A 9,962-nucleotide genomic window follows, 5' to 3' on the forward strand; every position below is an offset into this window, starting at 1 on the left:
AGCCAGGCAACGTATTCCACAACAAACTGGGCTGCCCATTTATTTTAGAGCTCACAGAAAAAAGGCCTCTCCCAAACAGTTCCTGCAAAGTAGATAACAACATCGTATTATTGCGGAGCATCATTCAGTATGATAGTATTACCAGCCTGCATGTAAATAAATCTGAAAAAAATCAATAAATCAGGTTGTGGCACAGCAGCTGTAAGTTCATCAATTATTTACATTTTCCGACTTGTCATAATGATTTTTTATCTAGCAAACTTGAACGCTTCGTCCACAAACAGAACAGCATTAATGAGCTGCTGGGCTCGGAAAAATCATTGGAGATAAAACCACTGCACTCGGGATTCATCCAGGACCATCAGAGCACTCGCTACATCGCTCAGATAATTTTTTCACAATATTCTTATGCTTCAATACATCAACCATATTAGAGCGAATTTTCAGTTTTCCTGCTTAAATTGACAAATACTTACAAATTGTGTCTTTTATTGTAATGAAATAAAAGACACAGCAGCAGTCAGCATAATAATAACTACTTATCTACAGCTTACTGTATAACTTATATTTTACTTCAATAACAAAAGAATTCTTTAAAAACTCTTAAGCATTTCTTAATGTATGACTAAGTTGGCAAATTTATTATTATTGTTATCATTAGTAATTTGAATGTTACTTATTACCAAAACCTCTGGAAATTGATGATTTCGTTATGCGAAGCCTGAGATGATTTGTGCCTCCATGGAATTACAAATACTTGATAAAGAAAGAAGTGGATTTGATTTCCACTCCCATGAGCCACAAATAGCTTTTCATGTAGGTTAAATGTCAACTGGGTCACATGTGGGGGGAAAAGAAAAAAAAGCTGCAAACACCGGGAGAATAAAAGGTGAGGAGAAAGAGCAGGAGAAAAGGGGGGGGGGGGGTGGATTGTCAATAGACAGCAAGAGCAAGCCAGAGAGATGAGAAACAAATGGATTAAAAAATAAAAGTGGGGGGAGGGGGTGTGCACAGGGGTCGGGGGCAGAGGTGTTAAAAGGGGTTGCGAGGGCGCTGGGTTTTGTTCTTTCTGAGCTGGGGAAGGCTGCTGGTATTGGACTGGCCCTCTGAGGCCGGTGCCCACTCTGCGATCAAACGCTAAAGCCTTTCTGTCATCCTGCGAACAGACGCTGTGTCAGGAATGTAATTTTCAAAGTGGCTCCACTCTCCGCTCGATGCAGCCGTCCCTTTCTCTTTGCTCCTCCAACCTGCCTGCTTTTCAGGCATCTCCACCTCAATATTTACCTCTCTTCTTTTTTCTACTCGACTCCAGCTGCCTTCACCAACTGCGATGAGCACAGCCCTGAGAGGAATCTCCTGCTACCTGCGAGAGGTGAACACCCCGAGTCCTCTGTCTGTTCTGTTCAACATGACCCTCCTCCTGTCTGTCCCCTCAGTCCATTTTTCATCCTGTCTTAAAGAACAACACCCATTTTTTGTCTTCCACTTCCAAAACAGAGTGAAGTGACCTCCTGATACTTTTGCATTTTTAGTGTTAGTTGAAACTAGAAGCAGGGTAGGGATACATTTTTAAAAAACCTCTATAAAGTTAGTGATCTATATTTATCTATAGTTAGCTAGAGCAGAGTACAACATGTCCTTATTACTTATTTACTTTTCTATCCAATTTATCAGTATAAGAAATATTATCTTTGAAAATAATTACACAACAAAGCAAACAGCTGTCGGAGTGGAAATAATTTAGCAGAGCTATGTTATTTCGAATCCAATCAAAATTTCATTTGTAAGCTGAAGAATGATTCTTTTTTATTTGTTCTTTTAAAAGCTGCATAAACTAAACTAACATGCACACACTGACATTTACCCCTTAAGCCCTAAGCTGTTTTTTTTAAATGACCAGGAAAAAAAAAAAAGCATTATCCCTAAATTTAGTCAGTCAGTGACAGCTGCAACACCGAAAGGCCAAAATGAGCAGCTCCTGGCTAAATAGATTTGATTCGCGTGGGGGAATTTTGAAATGCAGCATGCCTCCTTGTCCCCACCAGAGGGGTGGGGGAGTGCAGGAAACGCTGACAATTCTTCCTAATCAAGTCTGTAAATTAGAGAGGAACACAACCGTGTAACAAGCCGTTAAATGTCGAGTTTACCGAATCCGTCCTGAAAATTCTCAGTTAAACTCTTACAGCAGCAGAAATGAAGCGGAACAAATGCTTCCTCCGAGCGGCCTCTTCATCCGATCTGTTTGTGTGTTTGACAACCCTCAAAAAGTGAAAACACCTACATCGCAGATATGAGATGCAGAATCCCAGCTGTGCAGGAAAAGAGTCGAGCTATGACGCAATCGAGAGCAGCCAAACTTTATGTTTCCAGTATTTCTTATCCTCACTGTCTGCAAATATCTCTCGATTATAGGTGTGTGGACATTTGGACAGTTGCACTGGTGTTACAGTTCCCTGTGAGTCAGCAATAACAAAGTTTAGGGTAGTCTTCTGAGCAGAAGTGAAAAATTGCTACAGGAATGACGTTTCTGTAAATGAAAGTCTACTGTAACTAGTGCACTGTACAGTATTTTGTGTGCATCATCACAAAAAATTACCACGGTCATCACCATGATGATACTCATGTTAACTATAATATTTATTTAAAGAACCAAGAAGACAGTTTGTCAACTAGAGAGGTATACTACCAACGATGTTCAGCACAGTCAGGATTTATTTATGTTTGACAAGACCACAAACCCCAGGTGGAGATAACAGGCATCACAATGGTGGTAATCAGCTTTCTCTGTTAAGCTGGGTTCTCTGCAGAGGTCACATGACTCTTCTTGGGCACAAAATGATCCCTGTGAGTATCACCTACTCCAGAGATCTTATCAGTAAAATGGATCACTGTTACAAATAAAACGAGACATTAATGCTGCAGCGAAGTCATTAATCTGGGGTTACATCACGCTGGGTGGTAAAATAGACACTTTCATTATTTTATCGATGAAAGTGATCTCAGTGCTGCTGTTGATTTCTGACATGAGAGCTGCACATTACAGCTTTGAAACTTTAAACTGGATACTTTTAAACGTTAAACATAAGACATATTCAACTGATAGAGAATCAATATTGCACTTAAAACATGCTGTAAACAGAAGAATTAGCAACAACTTCCTGCTGATTGCTGAAAACTTGGAACCTAACCGGATTATGTGTTCAGCACAGCTACCACAGTGATTCAGCCAGGAAAAAGAGCCACTTAAACCCATTAACCTCGCTTGGTAGAACACCACTGCGGTTTCCCCCCCAAGTGGGATCTGTGCAACTTGTGTTTGTCGTCACTCGCTCTTTACCTTTACTGTTGGATTAGTTTAGATTCCAAAACTACTTGGTAAGAGTTTGAAAAGGACTTTGGGGGTTAAAGCGGTTCTATTCACAACACTCACCCCAAACACTGAAAAACTACACTTAGGAGTATCAAGTGTATTTCAATCAAATGATCTGGGTTTGCTACCTTTGCCCCTTCTTGCAAGTAAACTTAGGCCAATATCATGCACTGACTACACTCTGACTAAAATACATTGTTTAATTACTAAACACACGATGATGTGCTAAAGTAGACGCCACAGACTACTGGTAATACAGTCCTGCTTTAAAGTGGACTTCATGCTCATCCCTGGATGTAGCTTTCCTGTTTAACCAGGCACACCTAAAGAGCTCATTGACTTTCATCTAACACTTGAGCTCATCTAAAGAGCTTAGATACAAACTTCAGAAGCGCTCTCAGTCCATCGGCAAAGACCCGTCCTGGACAAAGTGAAACATCAGCCTCTAAGTCAGTGTACTTGGTCGCTCCCGGCTTTTGTATTTTCTATGGACAACATCAAATAGTTACCAAAGCATTTGACAAGAAGCGGAACAACAGAATAGATTCAAAGTGACAGATGAAAGAAAGAAAGCAAGCAACAACCGAGGGTGAAGAAAGGGAAGACGGCGTTCTCACGGGCCCGTGACTCACCCTCATGGCCAGCAGCAGCAGTACATGTACGGTATTTATAGGAAAGAAACATTTGCTATTTTGCATTTGCATCGCTGTAGGTGCATGATTTTCAAAAGCTGTCTTTGTTGGTGCACCACAGATCTACCATTACTGTATCTCCACTAAACGTCTCCTGTAATATCTCTCCATCTCTCATTAAGTCTTATCTTCAGGCAAGAGGTGGACACAGCAAAGATCAATATGTCACACACACTGATCTCCTTTGAGATCCGCCCTCCCTTTTTTAAAATAGTTTCAACAGCTTTGACCCTTCTTGTCACCATGCTGCCTTTCCTGTCTCCCATGTTTTGTGCCTCTCTCTGGGACCAACAAGCACTCTGCCATCTGTCATCAGCAATCAGGGGACTTAAAAAAAACTTGTAATTAGTGAGGATAATTTGCACCGGGTACCTGGTAAGAAAACAGCTCGGACCTTCACAGATCGATAGAGAGCAGCTCATTAGGGAGGTGGAAATAAACATGCATCAAGTGTGGAGCCAGCTTCTCGCAGGGCGACAGACAAATGGGGAAGGAAATAAATTTGTGGGCGGGTTTGAAAGATGTGAGAACAGGCGGACTAATTGAACAGCCTTGAATGTGGTGAGAAACACAAGCTGGCCATTAAGAGAGAAGGAGAACTAGCTATAATATACTCCAAAACTGAGCCTGATTTTGTGATCATACATCAGTCATGGATATCAAATCAATACATGAGCGTTCATTTGAATCATGTTTCAGTGAGTCTGCACTGTTAGCTTTGCTTAGAACCAAGGCAGGAAACAGCTTCAAGGTAGGAAAAATCCCTAATGAACCGTTACAGTCCATCACTCCAGTCCTACAGTCCTAACACTCCTTAGAGCTTTGTTTAGCTCTCCACTCACTCCTGAAGGAAAATCTGGCTCCTTTGCTTCCAAACACACCACTCTGTTCACCAGTTTGCCACTGACTGTCTGTCTGTATGTCATTTAGTGCTGCAGGGAGCATGCATCAGGCTTATCGGGGCTGTTTTATTGTAAACAGCTGCTTTCTGTGGCTAGAAATAACGGTGATGAAAACAAAAGGGAGAAAGAAACCAATAAAGTCGTGGGGCCACTAAAACAATCAATAAGCCACAAGTTAGTGAAAGGCTCAGCAGGGCCAGAGTCAGCTGCTAATTCTTACACTGCACATTTAAAATCACACATAATGCAAAAACACAGAACAAAAAAAACAAAACCTCATTGATTGCAGCAGATTTGAAGGTCGTGGAACAAAACTGCTGCCTCATTTTCATTATTGACCCTGAAGCTTAGGCCGAGTCACTAATGTGTGAACTACAAAGACCGCTCGTTTGGCGTTTCTATGATTTTATTTCTCTCTTTCAGTGGGAGACGGAGCAGCAGAGAAGTCTAGAGGAGAGAGGACGCTTACTGCTCTGCCTCCAGTTCCTCCCGCCATCCACCGATGGCGACTTGAAGGGCGAGGCCAAGGAGAGAGCTCGTGGCGGACTGTGTGTGGGCGTCAAGCGCTGCGCCCATCTGGCAGCCATGGACGTCAACGGTTTCTCCGACCCCTACGTTAAAACGTAAGCACGCCATCAAGTCATGAATTTCATGAAGAGCCAAAATACTTTAGACCAAACCTCCATGTCCTTGAACCGCCCCTGAAACGCTATTACTATTTCTCGATGGTCCAACCCACAGCAGCGACAGAGCCTCAGCAGTTTACTTAAGTAACCCCTTAGATTTTAAGAGATCTCCACACACAAGGAGAACAGCAGGGATGTGGCAACCAGAAACCAGAGAATACCAGAAAAACTGAGCGCCTCGTAGCAAAGATGGGAAAATAAACACCGGCATTGCGAAGTGGGCGCATACCTGCTTAGAGGCGAGAAACCAATAGGGCCGGGTACAGTATTCACTACTTTTCAGCATACCAACCAAATGGTGCTGGCTGCTACTGACTGTACACTTTTATTCTCTATAGCATATATCTGAAAATCCTAGGTGACTTCCTCATCAAGTTATCACTTAAGACTTTAATAAAACTTAATGTGTGAACGTTACGTTGAGATCACTGAAATTAGAACTCGTCAAAGGTTTGTGTTATTTTTAATGCAAAATCCAAAGGTGGTCATAGCGACACATCTAATCTGTGTGAAACACCTGGTCAAACACAAAGGTTTTATTCTGTATGGTGTGTATAATGTATGAAATAAATAACAAAATGCTTAAATATAGAAGCAGAAACTTATTTTTTAAGAGAATAATTATATAATGAATTTGGCAATTTATTATTTCACCATGAGAAAGTACACACATACACACAAAAACTGTACAGTACAAATTTCCAGGTATCTGTTTGAATATGAAAAGGTACCTAACCCTAGCGACTATCAGTGGGAGTGAAAGATCCACTCGTGACATGGCTTTTATGATATTTGAATATTACTCGTGTTCACTAGCGACTTTCAGACAAACAAAAGCTGAGGTATAAACCTTTGATGTTTGCCTGGAATACTGTGATATTGGTGCAGGAGGTGATAATCACCAAAACATAAACAACTCTAACCTATCATTTTAAAAGAGATATAGTAAGCGTATTGATTTCCTTGGTCAATAATATGAATTGCACTCGACTGGATTCAAATCTTGGCTGTCACTCTAAATGTACCTGCAGGCTAATCAATTAACCTCAGATCACTGCCCTCATAGTAACTCATATTCTCATATTATACACACACACACACACATCTGTACCTAGGTGGTTGTGATGTCATACGTTATCAGCTTTACTAAAACGAATTGTCATCTCTTTAGCTACCTGTCTGTGATATTTAAGGACTTTATTTCTAATTATCAAGTCTTTAAAATTATTTTAATAATGCATACATTTAATTTAAAAAAAATATGTATAAACATACTATTATTATCACACAACAATGCTCACACACATTCTGATACATGAACACGTGACACAGATCAGACTGATGGACTCACATGTCACGATCCTCGTTTCAGGACAATCTTCGTCTCCCTCCCTCAACACCTTAATACCTCAGTTTGGCCCTTGGCTCGTACAGACCCTATAAATCACCTTTTGTTGCCACTCACGAGTGATCGATGGCTCGAGTTAACATCACATCAGGTAACGATGAGAGATGAGTGCAGCTTTTCACACAAATAGAGGCCACTGGGAAATGTGTCACTCATTCATCACGATGACTATAAGACAACTATGAGACTGTATGGGTATTGACAGGCTTGAAACTGACTGAAAGGCAGTGACATGATCTAATGTTATGGGTGCGTTGGATCATGGAGGAGGTCCAGGATTAGAAAAAAAACAGATGTGGGTGCTATTGTTGTCAGAGAGGTCATCTGGAGATTCATTACTCACTGATGAAGACTGCGTGTGTCACTGTGTGTCTGTTTGTGTCTGTATCTGTTTTGAATGATGCAAACTGGCATAAAGTGGACAAATGAGCTTTAAAAATCGCCCCTCGTCTCGTGTCAGCGTTTTCCTGAGTGCTGGTTCTGGCTTTGAGGCTGTTTCTCCAATAAGTAAAACACTCCACAACCTCCCATCTCACACGCTCACACACACACACGGACGCGCACAAACGCAGAAATGCCAGCACGCTCGCCTCACCTCACGCACACACTAATCTCCCTTCTCTTTTCCCGTTATACTTCAAACTCCGGTTTTCTCTCTCTCCCGCTTTACATGCACCAAACCTACGCATGCATCCCTCACACATCCACAGGAACACATCACGCATCTTGTTTCATTTTGGATGCATGCTCACATCTTTGCCCTTGGCGGGAGCATCTTCCCAGATGCTTTGTTGTGTCTGAGAGTGTGTGGGAACATACGCTCGAGCCCGAGCTGTGGGTGGTGGGTGGAAAGCAAATGTGAATAGAGATTTTTGCCACGCTGCTTCCAGCTGGCTTAAAAATATCCTGAGAATTTAATGACAGCTCGCAAAGGGAGGCTGTGAATTTACAATCTGTGCTGTGCTGGTGAAGGACATACTGATCAGTCCCCTCTGTGGGTTTAACAAATAATACATGAAACCTTCAGGGGATCGATGGGGGACTTGGATTAGAGAAGACTGATATCACTGTCTGTTCAATATGAGACTACAGCTACCAGCTGGCGAGATTAGTGCAAAAAATAATAATCAGCTGATCTAATGCTTATTAGCGCTTCAATATAGTGTATTCATTTAGAATAAAGAATGAAGTAAGAGTAACACAGCAATCACTGAGTCTTTGCTCTTCCTCAACAGTTATAGAAAAATCATGATTTCCTCCTGACCTTTACAGCCGTGCCTGTTATTCTTTCTTCCACTGCTTTGACATATGAACAGTAATGAATCGTATACACGACGGTAAAATATTCTTCTGTCACAGGTACCTGAAGCCAGACGTTCACAAGAAATCCAAGCACAAAACAGCGGTCATTAAAAAGACTCTCAACCCGGAGTTTAATGAGGTACGCATCATCCACTTCAGTAATGACTAAAAGCGAAGGCGCAGCTCATTTAGAAGCTTTAAATGTATCCTCCAACCAGTTAGCTGCATTAAAAGTTTTCTGAGACTCGAGATCTTCTGACTGTTCACTCTGTCTTTACTCAGGAGTTTTTCTATGAGATCTCCTTCTCAGAATTAGCGACCAAGACGCTGGAAGTCACCGTGTGGGACTATGATTTAGGAAAATCCAATGACTTCATAGGTAAGTTCATGCCACGAGTGAGGCTACAGGTCATTTTTAGATGTTTAGCCTAAGATTCTTGCATTTCATTATATTTACTTCCACTTTTAAATCTCTTTTAAGGTAAAACGTTTGAATTCTTCATTGGCATTTTTCTACATTTTTATTTTGCAAATCACATGAAGATGTCCGTCCATCCATCCATGTTCTGCTGTTTTTCTGGGCAACAGTCTAAGCAGCGATGCCCAGACACTCTTCCCAGTTACGTCCACCAGCTCTATGGGGGACAATGGGGCCAGCTGAGAGGTGTAATGTCCTGGGTCTACCCCGGGACATCCTTTCTGTAGGACATGCCCGAAACACCTCATCTAGGTGGCTTCCAGGAGGAAACCTGGTCAGATGCTTGAACCACCTCAACTGGCTTCTTTTAATATGGAGGAGCAGCGGCTGTACTCTGAGCCCCTTCCAAATAACTGAGATCCTCACCCTGTCCCTAAAAGAGAGTCCAGACACGTGTAGGAGGAAGCTAATTTCTGCCACTTGTATCTGCAATCTTATTCTTTCGGTCACTACACAAAGCCTGTGATCGCAGGTGATGTTAGGAACGTGTATCGAGCGGTTCACCGACAGCTTTGCTTTCACACTCAGCTCTCGCTGACCCAGAGTGGGCACTCCACCTATTTCTAGCTGAGGACCTTGACCTCAGACTCTGTTGTGCTAACATCATATGTAAAAGCAGAGATGAGATCCTGACACCAGCAAACCAAACAACGTCTTTTGTGGATAACAGTTCTGAACAGAAACAGTGACAAACATGCCCTAGTTCAAGACTTTCAGCACCAAACCTTCTTCTACTGAGGGTGTGAAAATGTTGCATAAAAATACAGTTTGTGGTATTTTTCTGACGCAGATGGGCAGTCAGGTTGTGGGCATATGTTCCTCAAATTGGAACAATGGCATTTGTTAAGGATTATTTTTATATGGAAATGGGTACACACTTTCAAAGCTCATGAGTCAAACTAACTACATCTCCCGACCTGAAATAATACGCACTCTAGGTGCTTCGACACATTTGAAAAACAAGATGGGGATTAGATCTAAAACTGGAGAGCCATTCACAATGGGCTGTTTGCCAGTGAATTTAAAGAGGGGAACTTGACTCAGCCGTGTTCATTTTTCCCCTTTTTTACTTAGAAACCAATCCGGCTTGAAGTCTTTCTGCTTTTTCGGTTATTGTTAGTTAT

The 9,962-nt window shown here is 41.8% G+C and overlaps 1 protein-coding gene across 1 annotated transcript in view; it reads left to right on the forward strand.

Annotated features, from left to right (window-relative positions):
* LOC146512767 (double C2-like domain-containing protein alpha) overlaps nt 1-9,962 on the forward strand; it is a 43,697-nt gene that overhangs the window by 15,956 nt on the left and 17,779 nt on the right. The window contains exons 7-10 of the mRNA XM_085170303.1: nt 1,313-1,372; nt 5,388-5,587; nt 8,418-8,499; nt 8,643-8,739. Of these exons, the coding sequence (XP_085026429.1) occupies nt 1,313-1,372; nt 5,388-5,587; nt 8,418-8,499; nt 8,643-8,739 (439 nt within the window). The remainder of the gene's footprint in view (nt 1-1,312; nt 1,373-5,387; nt 5,588-8,417; nt 8,500-8,642; nt 8,740-9,962) is intronic.

The sequence above is a fragment of the Neolamprologus multifasciatus genome, chromosome 8, assembly GCF_963576455.1.
Source record: "Neolamprologus multifasciatus chromosome 8, fNeoMul1.2, whole genome shotgun sequence".
NCBI lineage: Eukaryota > Metazoa > Chordata > Actinopteri > Cichliformes > Cichlidae > Neolamprologus > Neolamprologus multifasciatus.